General features: G+C 39.1%; 1 protein-coding gene across 2 annotated transcripts in view; it reads left to right on the top strand.

Moving 5' to 3' along the window:
* Positions 1-25,869, top strand: part of NUP88 (nucleoporin 88) — a 537,460-nt gene that overhangs the window by 26,440 nt on the left and 485,151 nt on the right. For both annotated transcript variants that reach the window (XM_044054045.1, XM_044054046.1), the window contains exon 2: positions 25,311-25,480. In XM_044054045.1, the coding sequence (XP_043909980.1) occupies positions 25,311-25,480 (170 nt within the window). The remainder of the gene's footprint in view (positions 1-25,310; positions 25,481-25,869) is intronic.

Genomic DNA, 25,869 nt, shown 5'->3' on the forward strand with positions numbered 1-25,869 from the left:
TGAGACTTCAATGAGTTTCCCTTTGCCTGCATACATAAAGTCTTATTCATGTATTTTTAGATGATTATCTGTGACAATAAAATGTTTTCCTTAAAATGTTTGCATGTGGCATCATTACTTACATGATTGCTGGATGATTTGAGTTTGGGGCAGTGATTTATTGCAATAATTTGTACACTATATCTCAGTTGAACCAGATCTGGGTTGAAATTTCCTCTGCATGATGAAATCTTTACAATTTAATTTTTGAATGTTAATGTTACTAGGTTCTCCCGTTTGATTCTCGGCTGGAGTGCCTTCTGTGTGGAGTCTGCATGTCCTGCCCACGGTCGAGTGACGTTAAAGACATGCAGGTAGGTGTGAGTGTGAATAGGCGTTCCTTCATTGAAGGTTGGGTATCGGGCTGGCAACTCTGCACAGTAAAAACCACTGCCAATAATGAGCGGTCCGGAGTTCCGCTGTGGCGATCCCTAACTGGGAAAAGCTGAAAGACATTACTTTTAATGTTACTAGGCTTGTAAATGGTACATTGAAAACTACTGTGTATAGAAGACCTTTTTCCAAAAATTCTGTTACTGGCAGCAGTATGATTCCATCTCCTCATCGCCCCGTGACATGGGTTGGGATTAGCTCTAGGGAGGAGACTAAGATGGGTCCATTAGATCTGGTGGATAAGAAAAGCAAATTGGAGCAGCTGAAGGTCAGCTGTGGAGCGCCAAAAAGAATGGGAAACAAAAGTTAACATAGGAGTGGGAACTTCAGTGTTTCATGTTTAATGTCCAAAGTTGTGTGTGTGTGTGTGTGTGTGTGTGTGTGTGTGTGTGTGTGTATATATATATATATGCGTGTGTGTGTGTGTGTGTATATATATATATATATATATATATATATATATATATATATATATGTATGTATGTATGTGTACATATATATATATATATATATATATATATATATATTTATATATATATATATATATATAATACAATATATTATATAGGTAAATACTCTATATTTTATATATATATATACGTATATGTGTGTGTGTATATATATATATATATATATATATATATATATATATATATATATATATATATATATATACGTATATGTGTGTGTGTGTGTATATATATATATATATATATATATATATATATATATATATATATATATATATATATATATAGGTATGTACTCTTTTTAATGTAAAAGTGGTAAAAGTGAACTGAAGTGCCAGTATTGTGATCTAACTGTAAGCATTGATAGGCACTTTTGTCCCACCTCTGCTGCCAGCTTGGTGGATATGGGCATCCTGAAACATTGTAGTCATTTTCTCATGTTTACTGACAGCCACCAAGTTCCTAAACAATTGGATACAGTGTGTGATGCATGGAGTTGTACATTGTCACTGGAGGCGAGTTGTTTCATATAGCCACTACAGCTACCAATCGGGTTGTAAAGAACGCACACCAACATTTTGTACCCACCACTAACACTAAAGACCAAGCAGATGAACCCAAGTATGCTGCATCCCTAAAAAGTAACCTCCCAAAACCTCAAAGGCCTCCAAGATGCAGCATTAATATTGGGGTTCCTCAGCACACCACACAAGCATTCTACCAAAGCAGTGTCTACCCCAGCACACATGAACTGAGACACCATGCATGGAAGTTGTAAGGCCATTAGGCAAACCTCCACACAAGCTAATCTAGTCATGGATAACTTGCTATCCAAGCTGAGCAAGGAGATGGTCACACTCAGCTGCCTATCAAGGGCCAGGTTCTACCAGATCACATATGCAGTCAAGTAATTGAACCACATGTACAAGTATGACTGTGTCATTGTATATGGATGTAAATGACCTGGGACTTGCCTTTCTTGGCTTTATGAAGAGAGAGATGTGATGGAACTCTCTCGGACTGTTTCCCAGGGTGGTATGAACTCAGCATTGAGCAACCTTTTGCATTCTCTGAAAATGATGCTGCAATATGAGCAGAAGATTATTGGCTTGGTTGTCAAAGAGGGTGCAATATTTTTCAGCTTGGAAGGATATTGTTGACAGACCACACTGCTTTGCCACCCCCTTAGTGACATTTTCAGGTAATGCTAACCTGATAAATCTTCCAACGTAGAGGAAAAAAACAGGACAACCTGAAGGCATTACTGCTTAATGCCAGAAGTCTAAACAGACAATTCCACTCCATGTAAGCCCTCCTCACCCTGGACAACATAGGTGTCTGTATAGTTATGGAGGCATAGTTTAAAACCATGGAAGACCCCTGGGAGTGTAAGGTCATAATGCCTTCCACACATTTAGACCACTTTCTGCACAGCAAGGGACAAAAGGTAGATGTGTCTCAGTATCCATAAAAAAAAAAAATTGGACCCTAACACTGGTTAAGCAGTATGACTCACTTGAGATAACCATCACCATAAGTAAGGTCCCATACCATGGCATTGCCCAGGATACCAGTACCACATACCTAAATGTACTGGACTGGCTGTGCATTGAAACCAACACTATCGTCTTGGGCAACTTTAACTACTCCACTATAAACTGGGATACATACAAAACTTTCCAGTGCACAAGCCCAGAGATCTCTGGACTTTTGTTAAAACAAATGCTTTGGACCAGCTAGTCTGTACACAACACTTGGGACACCAACAACCTTGACCTGATCCTCACAAACCTAGAGAACTTTGCAGGCACTTCAGTGTTATGTCCTCGCTAGTCAGGTCATATTATTAAGCTGTATCTTTTGAATTCAGCCTAAAACCTGTCACCATATCTGATCCTCCAATAGAAATTATTCCTATGTGGAATTATTTACACAGACCCTGTACTGTTTATAAATAACTACATCCAGGCAGCTGTACCTGTCCGAAATAAGCATAGAACTAACTTGAGAACAAACCATCCTGGTGGAATCCCAATATTAGCAAGTTACATAACAAAAGAATGAAAACCAAGGCATTTGACACAATGCCTCACTCTGGCGTTATAGATAAACTCACAAACTTTGGCATAAATGTCTACGTCACCAGAAGGATAGCCAAATGGCTTACAGATGGGGTACATGTTTGAGTGTTGGAATCCAAATCCAGCAAGATGCCAGTCACTAATAGAGTACCACAGGGATCAGTGCAGGGCCTCATCCAGTTTGGGATGTACTTCTCAGATGTTAAGGCAAATGTAGATGGTTTTTGGCTGACTAAAATTACTGATGACTGCAGGTTGGGGTAATCATTGACTGCTTAAGTGATGTTGATATGGTACAGAAAGGTCTGGCACAGACAGATGATTGGTGTAGAGTTGTGACTTCAAATTAAATGCGAAGAAGTGCGTAGTATATCCTTTAGGAAATCAAATACCCCTGTAAATTACAACATTGATAACACCCCTTTAAGAATGGACCCAGTGGTGCGCGATGTAACTTTGACCATCATGTTTCCACGGTTGTGAAGAAATCCATCCATGTGTCTCAGCTTATAAGTAAGGACATGGCATCCAGATCTAATAATGTCATAGTAGCACTGTACTCAGCCCTCATCAGACCAGTAATCTAGTACAATGCACCCTTTGGCATGTATCTCGCCAGGCATGTGCAATAGTTGGAGCATCCACCAACGTTTCTCACCAAAAAAATACAGGGTTTAACTAACATGTCATATGTGGACCGATTTTAAAGCCTCCTCACTGTATTCCGTTTTCAACAAAGTACTGTGGAACAAATCTGTGCCTGACCTACAAGGTAGTCTCTGACCCAGTCATGATGGAAATGTTGCGTATTCGCAAAATTAATTGCATGAGGGTTCCCCGCTCCAAAAATCTAAATCTGATCTCTGACATGCATAGAACATGCTGGAAAGACAGATATGTGTCCCATAGATTGCCCCTCCTCTAGAATAGGCTTCCTATTCACGTGAAACAAAGCCTTTCCCTGACCGTCTTCAAGCACACTCTGGACCGATGGATGGGAAATCACAAATCCGCCTATGGGGTGGTGCCCATGCCTTTATGGACCAAGGCATTCTGTAAAAATAGTCAAAACCCCACTCATTTTCTCTTGTTTCCTTTCCCATAGGGATAGAAAATTGGGTAAAATGGGCTATGCTTGTAAGGGCTTTTGAAATGTTAGCCTGGTAATCTCAGATGAACCTGTAAAACAACACAAGGAGTTCTGCTACTTCACAAGCCAAAAAAAGAAATGCTTTGGATGAACATACTCTAACTTGCACTGATCTCTTAAGTGCATTCATATTTATTTTACAAGACTTTTTTTTAAAAATATAACAATTTTGATTCACATGGACCCTTTTTATACAAAAATGCATAACCATGCGACAACAATTCATGGCTATTAATGCTTTAATTTAATCCTTATAAAATGCATACTTGTTTGCGAATAGGAAACTCTGGCAAAAAAAAAAAAACTCCTTTAACATTAGGATTTGTGAGCATATGTATGATATTAAGTGAAAAGAATGAAAATAATGTGTTATATTGCATGTAGAAGTAAAATTGGTCCTTTTTAAGGGTTGAACTAGGGGGTAACTGGTGGTGGCTTTGGACTTACAGGATGGCTACACATTGATCGAGAGTTTGACTTCATTTCTCCCAATTTGAAAACAGAAATTGGGAAATTGCAGCCAGAGATAGTGTCAGTTTGAGTAAAATTCAGTTATTGGCTAGTAAGTACACTGCCTGGATGCCTGCAAAGAAGAAACTAAGAGAGCCCGAAAAACTCAACTAGAAATGTGAAAAGAAAACACCGACTGGGAAGAATCTTGCAGCAAAAAGCAGTTCAAGCTCCGGCTTTGGTGCAATACATGGCTTCCAGTAATCTAGAAGAAAAATAAGTCAAATATACTCAGAGCTGATTAAAATAAATGAAATGCTGAAGGAATATATCGACTCAAATAACATAGGTCTGGAAAAATGGAAAAAGCTTTAAATAAATATTCAGATGAGCTGATAAAACTGCAAAAATCAGAGGTTGAAATGAAGAAAAGGCTGGCTGAGCATGAGACTACTCAAGAAGAGATGTTTCAAAAAATGATAGAGTTAAAGAACAGAGCACGTAGGGAAAATCTGAGATTTTCTGCTATACAAAAGAGAGTAGAAGGAACAGACTATTAGTTTTATGAAGGTACAGATAAGCAATTGAACTGGTATTCCACAGCAGGAACTGTAATTGAAAGGGCACACCATGTGTGTACTTCAAATATGTCCATGAGAAAGCAGCCAAGACTTTTATTAATAAAGATGCAAACCTGCCTGCAGAAAGAGTTGATCCTGACAAAACTGAGGCAAAAGGGCAAAGTATTTAAAAGTTGGGGACAGTAGAGTGCTTGTGGAAAATTGATTATTCACTGTACATCAGACAGAAGAGACGTTTATTCCAGTAATCAGGGAATGTTGAGAGGCATGTGTCATATTCAAGCTGCTATATCCAGCTGTCTTCAGACTCTATTTCTGGAGGATCAAAGTCATTCTTTGATGTAGAATGGGTTAAGGAGGAAATGGAAAATTTGCCCAGAAAAAAAAAAAAAAAAAGAGCCATCAAGCAGAAGGGGACTCTGCTTATCATTTTTCTAATAAGAAGGCACATGAAGAGACTTTGCCAGTGAAACCTTTTCCACTGTTCTAAAGGAAAATTCTTAAGCAACAGAGAATAGCACAGGAATTGACCAGAAGAATCAGGATCACAGTGGAATTGAACTGGAATCTGGAGTTGGGACATGCAGATGAACAGGGAGACCAGCAGCATGAAAATTGGTGAATAAATGTGAGACTGCAAAGCATCAGCCACATTTGTGAAATACGTCTGTTTAAGAATAAGGGGAAGGAGTGGAATTTTTTTACTTTTTTTGTTAAACTTGTCTGGAACTAAAAGGCATTTGCCTCACTTTATTAATGTTTGGACGGAGTCTGAGGGAGGAGGAAAAATGTAACAAAATTAAGCAGTTTTTTAACAGTATTCCCATGAAACTTTTCACAGTATAAATTGCATATTTTACATGTTTTTGTATGTGATGGTTATTAAAGTAAACGGATGCATTTTTCCTTCTGTTTTTTTTTTTTTTTTTTCTTTTTTTGGTATTAAGAAATGTAGTCATTACAGTGCAAAAAGAGAAGAGAAGCAAGATTGTTTAAGTTACTAGGCTGCATGTAATCTTCACTTGTTGAGATGGGTGTAAAATTACACAGATCATAATATATGTAGAGCTGATATGTTTTCTCTTACTTTTGCATATGTGAATGTCTGGATTAAGACTCTAGGCTTAGTCTAATAAATATTTAATGGGAAACAAGTAAATGAGAACTTGGAATATAATGAAAAGTTGTCCTTTTAGCAGTAATGTTTCATTTATCTTTTTTCTCTTACTTTTCCATGGAGGCAAGCAGGGCAATAAAAGACAGAGCACTTGTTTCTTTATGGCTGAAAGTTAATATTGTTTTATGAAAGTATGCAAGCAGTTTTAACATTTGGGGATTAAAAAAAAAGCGAAATAAAAAAAAAAAAAACCTGCGACTAATTAGTGCAAGTAGAATCGCAGGCAATAGCATGGGTCTTGGCATGGATGACCGCAGTTTCAGGTTAACTATGGCCTCTGTTAGCAGCTGCCTTTTGGCACAAATGTTCCTGTTAGGCAGGTTAAACTTAAAATTGTTATAAGGTGTATATGGTTGTGTGTGTTTCTGTTAACAGGTTCTGAGTGTGTGTTTTGGTTTTCTGTTTGAGGGGTTTTTATTAAAACAAAAAGTGTTTAATATATGACGTAGGTTCTAATGTTAAGATAAAATTGTGTAAAGGATTAGCCTGTCAAGCATTAATGGGTGTGTGTGTATTACAAAAGCTGGAACTAGACATTTAAAAAAAAAAAGCTGCCATATATAATAGTTGGGAATATTGATCTCGTACCGTAGTGGGGACTCTCTCCATATTATCACAGGTGTAGGCAAAGAAGAAAGAATACTTAATTATATTAAGAAATGCAGAGTGCAAATAGCAATGTAATAGGAGACACATTTGGAAAGAGCTGAGCATGTGAATTTGGTAAAGGGAAGGATTTCAGGACTGATATTTTGCAGAATATCAGGGACAATGTAAAAGAGGGGTATTTGTATTTATTGCCAGAGGAGCTCCAGTAGTGATAGAGGAAAAAAATATAATGGCAGATTTGTAGTAGTAAGAGGCTACTGACAAGGGATGAGGATTACACTGACATGTTTTTATAGTCTACCTTAAACTGCTGTTTTGATTCATAAAAATTTTGGGGAGAAATAGCGTTGCTCAGGGGATATCACTTATAGGTGGGGGCTGGAATTTGATGTGCAACAATGAGTATGTATCTGGAGGGCCTGGATGGGAAACTGCAACAAACGAAGGCTAGATTTCTGAAGAAATTTATGCAAGTATTTGGTATGAAAGCTGTGAATTCAGTAGCAGGAACACTTGAGATAATTTACATATTATTCCCAAAGGTTCAATAACTGTGTTAGACGTGATAGAAATTATATTTCACAGGGACATGTCCTTTTAATTGAAAACTTTGATACACATCCAATAACTGTTTCAGATTATTTGCCAATAATAACCATGATAAAATTACAGGGAAATGAAGTAAGTATGAGACGCTGTCAGTTCCCCACATACTTCTTAAGAAGAAGAGCATGGGTAGTGGAAATTATTCGGTAGTTATTAGGGAACACAGAAAGTACTCCAGAAATTATTGCTAGGGAGTGGGATAAAATGAAAGTGGGGTCTAAAGTAGGGTAGAAATAAAAGAAAAAGATTTATTTAGACAGATTTGGCAAAGTTTAAGTATTACAAAATAGGGGGAATCTCGCAGAATAGGAGGTGCAATTGCAGAGGATAAACAGAAAATAAGGGAGTACCTGTGTAATGTGCACAAGTGTTGCAAGACTAATGTTAAGCGAACTTTTTTTTTTTTTTTTTGATAACACTAGAGCACAAAAACTTTTGGCACAATGGCTTAGGCAACAAAGTAGAAAGGGTTGTTGCCAAACTTAGGTGGCCTATAACTAGGAAAATAATCGGAGATCCTGTAAAGGTATTTGAGATATTTTGGAAATTTTATGAAAAGGTGTATAAAACAGAAGTGGGAAAATCAAGAAAAAGCTCAAATGGAAGTACTTATGGAAGACATAATTATGCTGTGATTAGTGATATATGAGGCTCAACAACTAACAATTAAAATAGGAAGATGATGATGTATAACCGATCTACAGGAAAGTCTCTAGGAACAGATGGTATTCCAGTGGAAGTTTGCAAGTTAGGAGGGAAGAAAGTGATAAAAGTCTGGTATGTTCTGTGTAACAGTATTTTACAAGGAGGGGAGGCACCAACATCCTGGAAAAAAATCTGTGATTGCTATAATACCTAAAAATGGTAAACATCCATCCAATCCAGCTTCATATAGGCCCATTTCAATTTTAAACCGTGATTAAAGTGTTTTCTCTTAATTTGTTTTATATCCTGAAAATACTTCACTGACTGAGAATGTTCCACAACACCAAAATGCCCTTTTCTGGATTTATCAAGTGCAAAATATCTGCAAATAACTTTTATTGATTACCGTACCACTTATACCCTTGAATTTGAGTGTAGATAGTTTTCTTTGATAATGGCTCTAGTATAAAGCAAATAAAGTGGACATACCTGCCTGGTTCCTCTTTTACAATCCAGCTTGTCAGGGAGGAATCCTCCCAATTTACTTCTTGCCTTTAACCCTTCATGTATCCACCACATTATCCCTATTATTCCTTCAGGGAACACAGAGGTTGCTGTTGCCAAACTGAAAATCTCAGCTGACTGTATTTAAGGCTTTCTCTGCGTCAAGATCCACTAACAGTAGAGACATTTTCTTGCATTTTGCTTTCCCTTGAATAATTATTCTGCTAATGTTGTTGGGTGTTTGCCTTCCTACACAAACCACATTAGTACTTTGTCTGTCAGTTTTAGCAAGAGCTTTGCTATTTATGTTCATAGGTGATTACTATGCTAACAACCACAAGGGACTTTTTAGGCCCAGCCATGCATCCAAAGTCTCTGACACGTTCTGATACCCTTGATAGGTGTAAGGGGATTGGGAGATGAAACATTTACAAGCTAGGGCCTGGGAGATGAACTATTCACAAATTGCCTGTGTCCATTAGAGACATTGATGCCAAACCAGGGATGAATTTCCTGTTCCCCATCCAGTTGTCCAAGTTGCAGTTGAATTGGGTTAGGAAGGAACTCTGCTTTACATGGATGGGGAGATTGTGTAATCTCTGGGATACATACCTATCTGTCCAGCAGGCCCTGTTTATATCACAGGCAAGGTTTAATTCATTAGAACGGTAATTCTGGTGCTGTTTGTTTTGTGGATATGCAGGAGGTCCATTAGAGTGGGTCTGACAGTGCCCTGCATGTCAGGCATAGATCTCCCCTTAAAAGCCTGTAGGAGACAGAATACAGGGATAGAGCCGTGAGGCAGTCTGCATAGGACATTTTACTTAAGCCCTGTTTTCTTTTAATGAGGAACCTCTGTGGACATTCCAGTTGTTGGATATGCTTGGTTAGGTACATGTCAAAGTGGGTATTGTACTCAATGATAGGTCTGATGAATGCTGAATACAGTGGAACAGTGACTTCCTTCAGTTAGATGCTATACCTTTGTTTATGAGTTGCACAACATAGAATGATTTCCTCACTACTATAGACACGTGATGGCCAAAGGCTAGATTACTGTCTATGTGTGTCCCTAACTGCTGGGTTAACTGTAAGGGGTGTGCTGTCAATATGATGGTTACCAAGGGTGGATGATTTCCTGAAGAATACTGTTGTGCATTTCATGGCATTTAGTTTTAGTCCATAGCTCTGACACCAGTTTTGTGTCAGCCCCCTCTGGAGAATATTTGTCAGTGTGGGATTCAGTGACTGCTCGTAATTTGCAGTCATCTGCAAATTTAGTCAGCCAGAGACCATTGACATTGGCCTTGACTTCAGAGAAGTAAATGTCAAAAACGAATGGTCCAAGGACTTATCCCTGAGGGACTCCACTTGTGGCTGGCCTCTTTGTAGTGGTGGACTCCTCAATTCTAACTTCCTGGGTACTGTAAGTGACCCAGTTGTCTATCCAGTGAGTGACATATGAGTTTGTACCTAACCTCTTGAGTTTGTCAACAATGCCCGAGTGGGATATTGTGTCAAATGCCTTGGCCAGGTCAAGGCAGGTAGTGCAAACCATTTTACCCTCCTCCATTAATTTGATGACCTTCTCAAAGAAGTCCACCAGGTTGAATAAGCATGATCTGCCCTTAATGAAACCAAAACTTGGTTGGGTCCAGTGTCTGGAGGTTTACTATGTCATTATTGATCATTTCCATGATGATTCATTCCATGGTTTTACATATAAGACTATTGAGAGTTATGGGTCTGTAGATGGCCCACCTTCATGCAGAGGGATAACTGTTGCTGCTCTGCATTCATGAGGCAGGAAGCCTGTTTGGAGGCTATAGTTAAATATCAATTCCATGGGCCCTGTTAGGTCATGTTTCATGCTATTTAGAAGGCATCTTGGGATATTATCTAGGCCCATTGATGCAGTATTCATGGCCTTAGAGAGAGAACATTAAGGACCTGTTCTCTAGTGATAGCAAGGGGAGTTGTATTTGGTATTTCCTGAGGGAAGTTTGAGGGGGAGATAGGGGTAAAGTTGGAGCTAAATTTATTGGCCTGTAGGTTTGCTATATCTTCTGGCTCAGTGTAGGTGGCTCCATTTACAATGAGCTCTGCACACAATTGTGTATTGCCTTTGAGGTTATGGACATAGCTAAAGCATGCCTTGTGGTTGTCCTTGGCCTGGGAGGCCAAATTCACCTCAATTATGGCTTTGGTGGACTTTGTCATCTGAGATGTGCGGTTAGTTTGAGAGTGCTTTTATCCTGCTGCGTGCTGCACCTCCTAATTTTTGATTTCCTTGGTATAGACAGAAACACTTTATTGTAATGGTTTAAAATTGAAATAGGTCTACATGAAGTTGAGTTTAAAGGTCCTTAACCTCTTTGGGTAATACAGCCACCACAGATTTCTTTCAAGATGCTGGTATACCTAAAAGGGCATCCAAGATGACTGCACACTGAGTGCTTGTTTCTAGCTCTCCCAGTGTGAAAACAAACTTGGCAGAGAAGGCCAGTGGACTTGTGTTTATGGGTAAATTTTAGGAACTGGGTAGTAAGTGCACTGCCTGGATGCCAGGAATAAAGAACTACAAAAGACATGGAAAAAAATCACCTGTAAAAAGTGAGGAAGAAACACTGACTGGGGAAAGTTCTGCTTCTGTTCAGCAAATAACAATGCAACCTTCAGACATGACTTCCAATAACCTACAGGAAGATATAAGACAACTGCATATAGACCTGGTTAAAATAAACAAAACACCGAGTATATCAACACAAACAGCAAAGGGCTGGAAAAAATGGAAGACGCTTTAAATAGATATTCAGGCGAGATGGTAAAGCTGCAAAAATCAGAGGTCGAAATGAAGAAAAGGCTGGCTGAATGTGAGACTACTTGGGAAGAGATGCTTCAAAAAATAATACAATTATAGGACAGAGCACATTGGGAAAACCTGAGATTTTCAGCTATACCAGAGAAGCTGGAAGGAACAGACTACATTACTTTTATGAAAGCACAAGTAAGCAACTGGACTGGTATTCCACAGCAGGTGTTGTTAGTTGAAAGGACACATTGTGTGTATGCTCCAAACCTAGCTATACGTAAGCAAACTAGACCTTTAATAGTAAAGATGCAATCCTACCAGCAGAAGGAGTTGATTCTGACAAAACTGTGGCAAAAGGATAAAATACTAAAAGTGGGAGACATCCAGAGTGTTTGTGGAGAATGATTGCTCATTATACACCAGGCAAAAGAGAAGTAAATTCATTTCAGTATTCAGAGAATGTTGAGACGCAGGTGTGAGATTCAAACTGCTGTATCCAGTTGTCATTAAGGTATTCTTCCCTTGAGGGATAAAATCATTTTTGATGAAGTGCCTGCTAAAGAAGAACTACACAAGTTTCTCTAACAGAAAGTGAGCTGTGAAATGGGAGATTCTGCTTCTTATTCCTTTGGTAATAAAGACCACAGAGAGACTGGACCTGTGAAACCTTTTGTAGTATTTCAAAGGAAAATGTTGGAGAGAAGGAAGAGAGCACAAGAGTTGACTAGAAGAATCGAGAGTATGTTTGAAATGAAGCAGAGACATGATGTGGGAACTGGAGAAGAACAGTAATAAAACCAGTAACTTAATGTGGGAATGACAGTGCAATAATTATATTTATGAAATATGAAGAAAGTCTGGAAATATTGGACTTTTTCAAAATTTGTTGGATTTGTGGAGGACTCTATAAAAATGCTTTGGGGAGGCAAAGAGAGGGGAGAAAGCAACTGTAAGTAAAGAAAAAAATGTCTTAATAGTACGGTGCATGGTTTTCTTTTCCTGCTATTTTTAAGTGTAACGTTACTTGTAAGCAGGTGGTGGTATTTCTTTTTCTCCCTTATTTTTTTCTTCTTGTACAGTTTTGAGAAATATAGGCAATGCAATTAAAAAAAAGGATCCTGGTTAAAAAGGTTTAGATTGGTTAGTTTTAAGAGCTAGCAAGTAAATGAATAAGAATATTGAATATTATGAGGCTTTTTTCCTAGCAAATGCTTGTATACCAAGTAGCAATTCTGTAGCTGGAGGCTTTTTGGTCTCACACTTCCACATCCTGTGTGACTCCTCCTTATGACAAACTGCTAGGGGTCATGTCTCGTAATTCCTGGACATTGCCTGATACAGTGGAGCCTGTTCCGAGGAGGCAAAAAAGTTTATTACCACTCCCTTGGATAAAGAATTTTGAACAAAGGGTGTCCTTGTAGATGCCATGGTGGTAGTGGCGGCGGCCACCAAGAAGGAACTCTCGGAGATCTCTTCATCTTCCTAACAGAGTCTAGGATTATGGACAGATATGACAAGCGTACTTGGGCCTTTACCCTATGGTTGCTGAACTACCATACCCATTTTACAAGACTTCAAAGGCATCTCTTACAGTAGCTAGGAGATTCTCTTCAGGGTACAGCAGCTTCAGGATCCGCAGATAGTGTCTTCGCAGCTCTCCATTCTTACTTCCATTGCAAACTCTTCCATGAGGCTGATTTCTTGCGCAGCAGATGGAGCGAGTAGGGTGGCAGCAGCAGATTTTCCCTCAGAAGACATTCCTGGATGCACCTTTGCAATTTTGCCGAACCCTTTAGGTCTTCCTTCACCAGTGCCCCCTTTTGATGGTTCATCCCTTTTTGGACCAAAGGTGAAAGATACTTTAACCAGGTGCGAGCAGGAAGGGAAAACCTTATCTACCGTGGGGGTCCGTTTTTCTTCCCCGTCTAGACCTTATCCCAAAGGTCAAAAGGGTGGAAATAATGTGGTTCCACAAGTCCCAAAAGGCTTTTTCTGATGCATGTGGTGACTCTTCCCCCAGGGGCAGAGGGGGGAGTTATAATGGAAGATGCCAATGTCGCGGCAGAGGGGGTATGGAAAACCAGGGTGACATAGATACGTTCTCTGACAGGCCCTTCCAGCACTCCTGTAAGGAGGCCAATCTGCTTTTCTCTGGAGGCAGTCTGGGGTCGATTGTAATTGTACCCAAACACCTGGCAAATTTCCCGAGACAATTGGGTACAAACAGTAATATCCAGAGGTTACTACATACCCTTTTCTACCTCCCCACCACAAAAACGGTCGTTACCGGATGTCCCACCTGGCCAAAAGGACTAGGCAACACAAGAGGTAATCTCTTAGAAAAGAGTCATCCAAGAGGTCCCCACAGATCAGATAGGATCCAGGACTTAGTTAAGATTCTTTTTAGTTCCAAAAAAGACAGGGGACTAGAGATCCATTCTAGATCTCGGCAAACAAACAAATCAGTGAAGAAGTCAAAATTCTGGATGGTAACTCTGCAGTCAGTTTTCCTGTTTATCGGGAAAGACAATTGGATGTGCTCAGTAGATCTCCTCCAGGATGCGTACTACCATATAAAGATGGACAGGCGATCCAGGAGACACTTGCGCTTTCGGCTGGGAGCCAGTCATTACCAATTTTGAGCCCCTGCCCTTTGGTCTCACTACAGCCCCCAAAGTGTTCACCAAATGCATGGCAGTGGTCACGGTGCATTTGAGACGTCCGAGATTTCAGGCAACTCCATATTTAGACAACTGCCTCCTCACCACCACCACCAGGCATCTTCTGCTTCAAATGAGGGATGAAACACTGTCAGTTTGTGCCAGACTAGGCATCACAATAAACTTAAAAAAAATCTGCCTTGTCGCCGTTTCACCCATATTACATTCTTAGGTGCAGATTTGGATTCAAAAACCATGACAGCAAGACTTACACCAGACAGGATTCAGTCCCTTCACCAGCAAATCAAGATTTTGATGGCAAAGAGAAGAGTTCAAGCCAGATTTGTGTTACAAGTTCTGGGTACCATGCCAGCAGCTAATCTCCTAGTCCCACTAGCACATCTACACATGAGAGTTCTACAATGGTTACTCTTTGCCCAGTGGGCAATGCAGGATCTTCCTCTCTCACATCAGATTGTCATCACGGAGTCATGCAAAAAAGATCTTTGGTGGCTGCAGACAGACCAATTGTATCAGGGCCGTCCCTTTGTTTTTCCTCAACCAAACGTGGTACTGATCACGTACGCTTTCCAGATCGGGGGGGGGGGGCATTATCTGGGAATGAAAGTCCAAGGACTATGGCAAGATCATGAAAGCCACTTGCACATAAACATTCTGGTCATGAGAGCAGTGCTTTATGCGTTGCAAGCATTTCAGGACTCTCTTTCCATGGGAACAGTTGCAATTCACACAGACGTCAGTAGTGTAGTATATAAACAAACTGGGAGGAAGCAAATCTTACCCACTATGTCATGAGGCACAACGAGTTTGGCAATGGGCGATTGCTTCTCAACGTTTTCTGTTAGCAACGCACATTGTGGGAAAATCCAACATGATAGCGGCCAAGCTCAGCAGAACGATTCTGATGCCTGACGAGTGGTCCCTGAAACCAGAGATTGTGAAAGTGATCTTCCAGAAATGGGGGCAGCCTTTCTGCGACCTATTCGCCACGCCCATGAATACCAAATGCAGCAACTACTTTGCCCTCATTCCCCCTCCGGAGAAGTCACCAAGGGATGCACTGGTTCACGATTGGCCCCTTGGATTACTCTATGCCTTTCCCCCCTTTCCTCTAATCCCCAAAGTCATTCAGAAGGCCAGACTGTTGAAAAGGACTGTGATCTTCATTGCTCCTTACTGGCGTCGTCAAGTTTGCTTCCCCTTTCTCCAGACCCATATGCTAGAAGAACCTTGGATTCTGGATTCAATTCCAGACCTTCTGACCCATTCTTTGGGGAGTTCCATCCATCTGTCCAAACCCTCAAGTTGACGGCATGGCTGCTGCAATTCTGTGCATAGCCAGGTGTTGCTCCTTTTCCCCTACAGAGAGTTGTATTCTCATTTCTTCCTATAAACCATTCACAAGGAAATTATACTGCAGTTAATGGTAAAGATTTTCATGGGCTGCAAAACAGAACATAGAGCCTTTTACAGCTTTCATATCTACAATTTTTAGACTTTCTTACTGAACTGTTTGTAGAAGGAGCTGCTGCAGCTACCATTAGGGATCAACTGGCAGCCATTCTAATTTCCATACTGGAGAAATGGGAGTCCCGATTGTCTCCTAGGTTATGTAAGGCCTTCCTCAAAGGTACCTTCTTACTCAGACCCCCAATCAGAGAACCACCAGTCCCTTGGGACCTAAATCTTATGCTAACTTCGCTAATTGAGCCTGGATCATCTTGTGATTTGAAGTCTTTGTCTTGGAAAACTCTCTTTTTAGTAGGCATAACATCTGGCAGAAGGGTATCGGAGTTACAAGCTCTCTCTCTACTCCTCTTCCGTATATCATTTTTCACAAGGATAGGGTCTCCTTGAGAACTAATCCCTCATTCCTTGCCAGAGTCTGTTCAGAGAATAATTTGAACCTTTCCATTGAATTGCCAGTCTTTTTTTCCAAACTGTAGCGACAAGGCAGAATATAAATTGCACCAGCTGGATGTTCATAGATGTTTTTACCTTCACAGGACAAAAGATTTCAGGAAATACGACCAGCTTTTTGTGCCCTTTTCGGACAAAAAGGAAGGATTGTCATTTTCCAAAGTAACCTTATCTAAGTGGCTTACTGACTGCATTTCTTTCTGCTACAATAAGCAGGGTAAGCATCTACCAGGGAAGGTAAGAGGACATTCCGCTATAGCAGTCTCAACATCCTCTGCCTTTCAAGCTAGACTTCCTATTGATTCTATCTGTGCAGCCGCAATTTGGGTGAGACCTCAAACCTTTATCACTCATTACAAAGTAGATGTGGCCTCCCAGAACAGGTCCTCCTTTGGATCCACTGTATTAGAGAGTCTTTTTTTACGGAGCCACCCTAGGATAAAGGTGCTAGGGGCGCTGTCCCAAACAGCAAGAATTATGGCGAGATAGCCATGACATTCTATGTTTGTTGGCGATCTCGCCTATATTCTTGCGTCCCACCCTCCTTCCCCCATCCTGTTTTCCTGGAGGAACTGGTGGATAACTGTGTACTATGCACATAGTTTTTTGATGGTTTGGCGTCTCTGCTCCTGTCCTTTTAAGATATTTATATATATATATATATATATATATATATATATATATATATATATACAAAATTGCTGTGATTGTCTTTCGCTTGCAAACAAGATCTGTGGATTTGGCCCAGAGCATCATGGGATAGGGGTTTCGCCTCGAGCCAGTGGAAGCTCTCGAGCTTAAGTATTTGGCCGAGTTGGAGATGAGAACAGCTCCAAACCCAAAAAGCATGAATATAGGCGAGATGGACATCAAACATAGAACATTATGGTGAGTACATAACTTCTTATTTTTTTGGTTAACTCTAGCCTTTCTGTGCAGCTATCAGCTTAGAACTTTTGTTCGTACAGGAAGCATAAACTTCAATATTTGAAGATGTACATAGTTGTGGGTGTTTGTTATTAAGTTAGCAGGTTTTAGGTGCGGTTGGTTGTGCTGTTTGAGGGCTTTCAAAAAAACGAAAAGTTATGTAAAATGTGGCATAGCTGCAAATGGATATGGCAAGAAACAACTGTATAAAAGACCAATCTGCCAAACAGTATATGTATGTAACATAAAAGTTGGAACTAGACATTTAGCAAAAAAAATTGTACAAAAACGGTGGTAATAACTATATAAGAAAATGATGCTTTCTGTAATGTTGTTCAAGTCTGAATGGTCTTGCAGATAAATATGTAAAAGAGAGCAGTGAACTATAAAAATGTTGAGCTGTGCTACAGGAGACGTACCTGAAAAGAACTGAACATGTGAATTTGTTAAAGAAAAGTTTTCAGAATGGTTATTCAGCGGACTATCTGGGGCAAAGGAAAAGAGGAGTACTTCTGTTAATTGCAAGAGGAGCTCCAATAGTGATAGAAGAGGGGGAAAAAAAGATAATGAAAGATACATCGTACTAACGGACTACTGGCTAAGGAGGAGGATTACACTGGCATGTATTTACATTCCACATAAAACTGCTATAATGGAGCTTAAGAAAATTCTGGGACAAATGATCAGCTTTCAGCAAGGACTATTACATGTAGGTGGAGACTGGAATTTGGTTTGCAACAGTGAAGATATGACTTGGGGGCCTAGAAGGGGAAAATCTAACAAAAGAGGGTAGATTTTTGAAGAAATTTTGAAAATGTTTCGCATGGGAGATGTGAATTCATTACTAGGAGTTTGAAGTGAATTTACATATTATTCACCGAAATACAAAAACTGGGCTAGGCTAGATGATTTATATATCTCACAGGAATATGTGAATTTAATTGAAGGTCTTGAAATGCACCCAGTAACTATTTCAGATCATGTGGCAATAATAACTAAAATAAAAATGCAAAGTAATGAAATAAAAATGAGACACTGGCACTTTCCCACCTATCTGTTGAAAAGAGAAGAATTTAAGGAATGGATTTTGGAATTAATTCAGGAGCTACTAGAGAAGATAAAAATTTCTTCTGAAAATATAGCTAGGGAGTGGGATAAAATTAAAATGGAGTTTAAAACTAGGGTGGAAATAAAGGAAAGGGAGCTATGGTTAAGGAGTATCAAGAATTATTTAGAGGGACTGACAGATGTTAAAGTATTGCAAAATAGGGGGAATCTCTCAGAAGTAGAAAAGGAGCAACTGCAGAAAAGGAACAACTGCAGAATGCTAAACAGAAAAGGGTTTACCTTGATAATATGCGCAAGTTTAGAAAGATTGCTGTTAAGCAACAGTTGTTTGATAATAATTCTAGAGCACAAAAACTTCTATCACAACAACTCGGGCAACAGAGAGTGGAAAAGGCTGTTACCAAGCTTAGGGAACCTGTAACAAGGAAGATAATGAGATCCTGTAGAAGTATTAGAAATATTTTGGAGATTTTATGAAAGTTTGTATAAAGCAGAGAAATATGGAAATCAAGAAAGGCTATAAATGTAAATGTTTGTGGAAGAATTAAACATGCCACAGTTACAGGTAGATGAGGCTCAATTACTAACAGGATAGGAAGAGATGAGATCATCAATTACTAACAGGGTATGAAGAGATTAGATCAAAATGGCTATGTATAACCAATCTACAGACAGTCCCCAGGAATAGATAGATGGTATTCCTGTGGAAGTTTGGAAGTTAGGAGGGAAAAACTGATAAAGATCTGGAAAGTTTTGTTTAACAGCATTTTAAGAAGAGAAGTACCAGCATCCTGGAAGAAGGCGATGGTAGCAGTAATAACTAAAGAGGGTAAAGGTCCATCAGATCCAGCTTCATACAGGTCCATTTCAATACAAAACCATGGTTATAAAATGTTTGCCTATAATGGCCAAAAGAATGGCAAAAGTGATACTAAAACTGATCGATATGGATCAGTGTGGTTTTGTGGAGGGGAGGCAAACCTTTGACAATATTAACAGAACATTGATGATCCAGAGGAGCAGAATGTAAGAAATTACCACTTTTATTGGTGGGTTTTGATATAGAGAAAGCATTTGACAGAGTAGACTGGGACTTCATCAGCAGGGCAGTGGAAGCATTTGCTTTCCCTGATACAGTTATAGGGTTGATTAGAAGACTATATGAGGGATCGGAGGTGAAAATTAGTTGGGGTCTTCTCTGATGACTTCTGCTTGAGTAGAGGAACTAGGCAGTGTTATCTGCTTTCCCCTTTGTTGTTTGCATGATATTTAGATCCATTGGCAAATAAAATAAGGGACTCAGAAATTCAAGGATAAAATGGGTATGGTAGTCAGGAAAAGCTGGCTCTAATTGCAGATGATGATATTTTATACATGACAAAACCAGAAAGGGGCATTACAGTGTTGTGGAAAAAATTAAGACCGTTTCAAATCTTCTCTGGATACAAAATGAATGAAGCTAAAACAAAGGGAATAGCAGTAAATTATGTACCCACACATGAATTGGTCTAACCAAATCCATATTTATGGGGACATAAATGAAGTATTTAGGAGTATGAATTAGAAATAAAACTGTTGTGGCAGCTAAGGATATGTGGGAAGAGACTGAACAGAAGATGATACAAAAATTGAGAAACTGGAAGCTTTGTTATATGGATATGGATACTAAGTTACCAGCAATTAAAATGTTTTTAGTCCCTTTTGACTTATAGACAGGTCAGACATATTTTTATCAACCAGAGGAGAAGCTGTGGATAGCAATTAAAAAAAGAGTTGAAGGATTTTTATCTGGGAAGGGAATATGGCAAGAGTAAAGTAGGAAAAGCTGATTCTTCCAATTGAACAAGGCAGACTAGGATTACCCAATTTGAGGGGGTATTTTAGAGCAACACAGTTAAGTCTCTTACTCATATCAGAAACAGAAAACTATAATTCATAGTGGAAAGGAATGTTGGTACAGGGAGGAAGCTCAAAAAATAAGGAGAGATTGGGATTTTGGATGCAGACAATTAAGAAGGACAACAAAAATCATACAGAGTATTATATTCATAAAATAGCAAGGAGTATTCTAAGAACTAAACCAAACGTACTCACAAGTGAGGAGAGTGTGTTCAGTAGATGGAAAGAGTACTTTGAAGGGCTGATGAATGAAGAGAATGAGAGAGAAGGTTGGATGATGTAGGGATAGTGAATCAGGAAGTGAAGCAGATTAGCAAGGAGGAAGTAAGGACAGCTATGAAGAGGATGAAGAATGGAAAGGCTGTTGGCCCAGATGACATACCAGTGGAAGCATGGAGGTGCTTAGGAGAAGTGGCAGTGGAATTTTTAACCAGATTGCTTAATGAAATTTTGGAAAGTCAGAGCATGCCTGAGGAGTGGAGAAAAAGTGTATTAGTACCTATCTTTAAGAATAAGGGTGATGTGCAGAGCTGCAGTAACTACAGAGGGATAAAATTGATCAGTCACAGCTTGAAGTTATGGGAAAGAGTAGTGGAAGCTAGGTTAAGAAGGGAGGTGATGATTAGTGATCAGCAGTATGGTTTCATGCCAGGAAAGAGCACTACAGATGCAATATTTGCTCTGAGAGTGTTGTTGGAGAAATACAGAGAAGGTCAGAAGGAGTTGCATTGTTTCTTTGTGGACTTAGAGAAAGCATATGACAGGGTGCCTAGAGAGGAGTTGTGGTATTGTATGAGGAAGTCGGGAGTGGCAGAGAAGTATGTAAGAGTGGTACAGGATATGTACAAGGGTAGTGTGACATTGCTGAGGACTGCGGTGGGAGTGACAGATAAGTTTAAGGTGGAGGTGGGATTACATCAAGGATCAGCTCTCTGCCCTTTCTTATTTGCAGTGGTGATGGACAGGTTGACAGATGAGATTAGACAGGAGGCCTCGTGGACTATGATGTTTAAAGATGACATTGTGATATGTAGTGAGAGCAGGGACCAGGTTGAGGAGACCCTGGAGAGGTGGAGATATGCTTTAGAGAGGAGAGGATTGAAGGTCAGCAGGGCTAAAACAGAATATATGTGTGTAAATGAGAGGGAGGGTAGAGGAATGGTGAGGATGCAGGGAGTAGAGTTGGTAAAGGTGGATGAGTTTAAGTACTTGGGATCAACGGTTCAGAGTAATGTTGAGTGTTGAAGAGAGGTGAAGAAGAGAGTACAAGCAGGGTGGAATGGGTGGAGAAGAGTGTCAGGAGTTATTTGTGACAGATTGGTACCAGTAAGAGTGAAATGGAAGGTCTACAAGAGGGTAGTGAGACCAGCTATGTTATATGGGTTGGAGAAGGTAGCATTGACGAAAAGGCAGGAGTCAGACCTGGATCTGGCAGAGTTAAAGATGTTAAGATTTGCACTGGGTGTGACTAGGATGGACAGGATTAGGAATCATTATATTAGAGGGTCAGCTCAAGTTGGACAGTTTGGAGACAAAGCAAGAGAGGCGAGATTGCGTTGGTTTGGACATGTGCTGAGGAGGGATGCTGGGTATATTGGGAAAAGGATGCTAAGAATGGAGCTGCCAGGTAAGAGGAAAAGAGGAAGGCCTAAGATAAGGTTTAGGGATGTGGTGAGAGAGGACATGCAGGTGGTTGGTGTGAAAGAGCATGATGCAGAGGACAGGAAGAAATGGAAACAGATGATCCGCTGTGGCAACCCCTAACGGGAACAGCTGAAAGAAGATGATGATTCTAAGAACTAAACCAGCACAAGAATGGAGAAGTCTTTCTGCCAATAGGGATGACTATGGTTAGAAATACAGATAATAGACAAGAGGGGGTGGAATTTTATTGGAGAAAACTGACAAAAGAATCAAGGGATTGGGAGCAAATAACTAGAAAGGTTAAGGTAGTAGAATGGAAAGAAGCCAAGAATTTATTTGGACTGCAGGTTCGAGATTGCCTTCCCTATGAAGGACCAATATCAGAGTATATGCAAATAGAAAAAAAAATAGGGGAATCCTAAATAAAAGACCAGCACTGGTAAAGTTTTTAATAGAATCTAGAACAGAAGCTGCTGTTAAAGGAATAATTTAGTGAACCATATTAAATATTGCATGATGATTGTAAGAATCAATGAGAGTAGCTTAGAAAGGATTGGGAAGAGAGACTGGATAAGCATTTCACAGAGAAAATGAGGGGGATAAATGTATAAGCAATTCAGAAAGAGGCAGTGGGGGATAAATGTATATCTCCCAAATATGCAACAAAGTCTAGAAGATTTAGGATCTTTGCCCCAAAGTGTTTACATAGATATTTTTATATTCCAAGTAGACTCCAAAGAATTTTTCCTCAGGTGAATAGCAAATGTTGGAGATGTTCTAGGCAAGAAAGAGGTGGCTGGAAACGTATTTTTATGGGAGTGTAATGAGCTGGCAGACTTTAGGGATTCCCTGCTCTGCTGGAAATGCTGGATGAGCGGTTTGGATTAACTGGGGAGATTTTTTTTTTTTTTTTGAGCTGTAATGCAGAATCTGAATAACCTAGACATAGTAAAGCCTTGGTGAGTCTAATTATGGTGGCTGCCAAAAAAGCAATTACTAGAAAATGGAAATCAAACGTATAGTCCAACTTTACTTGAAGTAGTAAATATAGAAATTGAGAGAAAACAACTGGAATTGGGATCTTGAGAAAAGGGAGGGAGCAAACTACATAGGAAAAAATGGGAATTGTGAGAAAATATACGCAGTGAAGGACTGGGTTTGAGGCAGGATTTGAATGAGCCATGTAATGCTTAACTGACAATGACTGGATAGATTATAAGTGATGTATAATGTTTACAACCACAGTTGTTTCAATGGTGTCTGGCGTATAATGTTTGCAACTAAAGTGGTGTCATTTATTGTTTTTCATGTATATAAATGTAAGATTGCCAATGATATATGTGATAATTTAATAAAGATGTTTATTAAAAAATAAAAAAGGAGATGCTGGTTCACTCCTCCTACTTTCTTTTTAATATTGTTAAACAAAATCTTCTAGATCTTTTATAATTTCTTCCTTCAGTTTTAACAGGAATACTGACCACGACCTATGAACACACACTAGACTTAGCGCCTCAGCCAAAAGCCTTCCAAGTCCTTTAATAAAGTGTGTATTCATAGGTCGTGTTGAGTTGTTATTTTACTTTATTTTCTTTTGGTGGTTTTGATTTTTTAACAGGAATACTGTTTGTTAATGGAGGCTTCCTTCTGATTAATTATACATCACCATTTGCATCTAATTCCTTCCTGTCTAAGCTATTAATTGTTGAGCCTGATATTCTTCTAACCTTAACATAATTAAGTAGTCCATAAATATTTCCATTTATGCTTTTGCCTCGGTTTTTCTATTTGTTTTCTCTATTGACATTTTCAGAGTTTTTCCAAAATATCTCTATTATCCCTGTAGGATTCTTTTCTTATATTGCCAGTGTTTGGCTCCAACCTTTTTCACTTCTGTTGCCTAAGTTGTTGTACTAGAAGTTTTTGTGCTCTGAAGTTGTGAAACTATTTTGAGTAACAGAAACCTTTTTAAACTCATGCATATTATCCAAATACTCCCTTATTTTCCCTTTAGCACTCCGTGGTTGCTCTTTATTATTGTTCTTTTGAAATTCCCCTTCTGTGATTATGTCACCCTTTTTCAACTCCTCTAAGTTATTTTCCATATCTTTTTTTCTTATTTCTGCCATGTTCTAAAACTGTTTTCATTTTATTCTACTCACTAGCTATGATTTATAAATAAAGTTCTATGTTCTCTTATAACTCTGGTCCCTTCCGCTGCCCATTACTTAGATTTCTGTTTTTTTAACTAATAAGTAGAAAAGAGATGGTGTCTCATCTTACTTCAGTATACTGCCTCTTTTTCTTAGTTTTTATTGGTGCATGTTTTCATGTAGTTATGGGATGTGTCAAAGGTTTCAGTTAAATACACACACACTCCTTTATATAATCTATGAATAATTTGGTAATTCACGTATTGTTCTGTGGTGCTACTGCATGCTAATGACAGCTTACGTATTTAAATAACCATGTCCTTTTTTATATTTGAAGAACAAGGTGCCACACGGGGTGGGTGCTCTGCAGTAAAATGAAATGGGCCTAATTTTAAACTAGCTATCACAACTGGGTGGGAATACAAGTATGTATTATTTAAGTAATAGGAATTTTATCAAATTGCCTTTTTTTTTCTTTCTCTGAAATTTTGATTCACAGATAAAGTTAAAAATGAGCTGTTCTACATGAGAAATGGGAGATTTAAAGGAAATGACGTGAAACTTGGAAATATTATGGGAGGATGGCAGAATGGTTAAGGTGTTTACCTTGGAGACACAAGGTGCAGGGTTTAATTCTCACATGGGGTAATTGGCTAGGCTTAAAATGGCCAACAAAGGCAATAAGCCTAGTACTAATCTGTGAACCTTATAAGCAGGTTTAGTATCAGATGCAGGGGACACTATCCCATAAAAAGGGTTATAAATGAAAGGTATTTGTTTACTTGTGGAGTGTTTGAAGTTAGAATTGCATTAGACTGTTGGCTGCATGGGGTTGAGGGATGAAGAGCTGATTTTTAGCCTCCACAATCTTTGTTTGTCTAGTGGATCTGGGTGTTGGATAGGCCTCTTGGGAGGATGGAGATGAGTGGCTATAATAGAGATGAGATTAGTTTTGGTTTGCTGCAGTGCTGTCATCTTGGAGAGTTTAGTTTAGGTGTTAATGCAGTAAGACAGAAGGTTTAATATAAGGCTGTTTATACTGCAAAACAGCATTCTGTACAGTAATTGAGTTAATATGTGTGGAAGAGAAGGATGTGCACCTCACTGGGCCAGCATTGCAGACTTCTTTTCAAAATTTGTAATTATGCCAGATTGTGTTGATAGGGGTAGGGATAAAATGGTAAATTAAAAGCATCAGTGATGTTGTTTTATGAAAAACAATGCTTGATACAATGGTAAGTTAAACATATTTTTGTAGGACTGCTTCTTTTGTGGAGAGGTAGTTAACAAGTTTAGAAGGATTTTCTAAGATTGTGGTTAATCTTTGGAGTATGTAAGACCTAGACCACCTTAGAAATGAATTATCAAGTGATTTTCCAGGATTGCATCATTAGTTGGTAGAAGCCAAGCAAAATATAATTTGCCAATATATCTAGTTTTATTACTTCATACGAAACTTTCCTTCCTCACTTAAAATCTGCTGTCTTGTCTTGTTTTGCAGACCTTACTTTGTATAAACCCACCCTTGTTTGAGGTTGATTATCTTCTGGTGAACCCATCACAGCATTACGTAGCTCTTATTGGTGCCAAGGGACTGACTGTATTGGCCCTGCCCAAGCGATGGGGAAAGCGGTCTGAATTTGAAGGAGGGAAAAGCAAAATAAATTGCAAGTAAGTATATAGCTTGTGTGTGTTTTTCCTCTTTAAGATTACTTTGGCCACTTTTCTGATACATGATCTGTACATGCATGTGTTTATATGTTTGTGTGTGTATACATATCTATCTATATGTATATGTAAAATAATATGTAATATGTATGGGTCTACTTCAGATGATTGAAGTTGCAATACTTTGAACGTCATATGGCCGAGGACCAGATGAATGAAATTTTGAACTTCAAACATTACATAAAAGAAATTAAATCAAAACAAGTTTCTTTTTACTTTTTTGGAGGGGGGCAATCCCCCTTGCTAATTAAATATACCAACTTGAGGATCACACTACAGCGAGGAAAACTGTAAATTTCCCATTCTATGCTGTATGGCTATCTTCATTCAGA

This window comes from Protopterus annectens, chromosome 13.part0 (genome assembly GCF_019279795.1).
Source record: "Protopterus annectens isolate FY-2018-M chromosome 13.part0, PAN1.0, whole genome shotgun sequence".
In the NCBI taxonomy this organism is placed as follows: Eukaryota; Metazoa; Chordata; order Ceratodontiformes; family Protopteridae; genus Protopterus; species Protopterus annectens.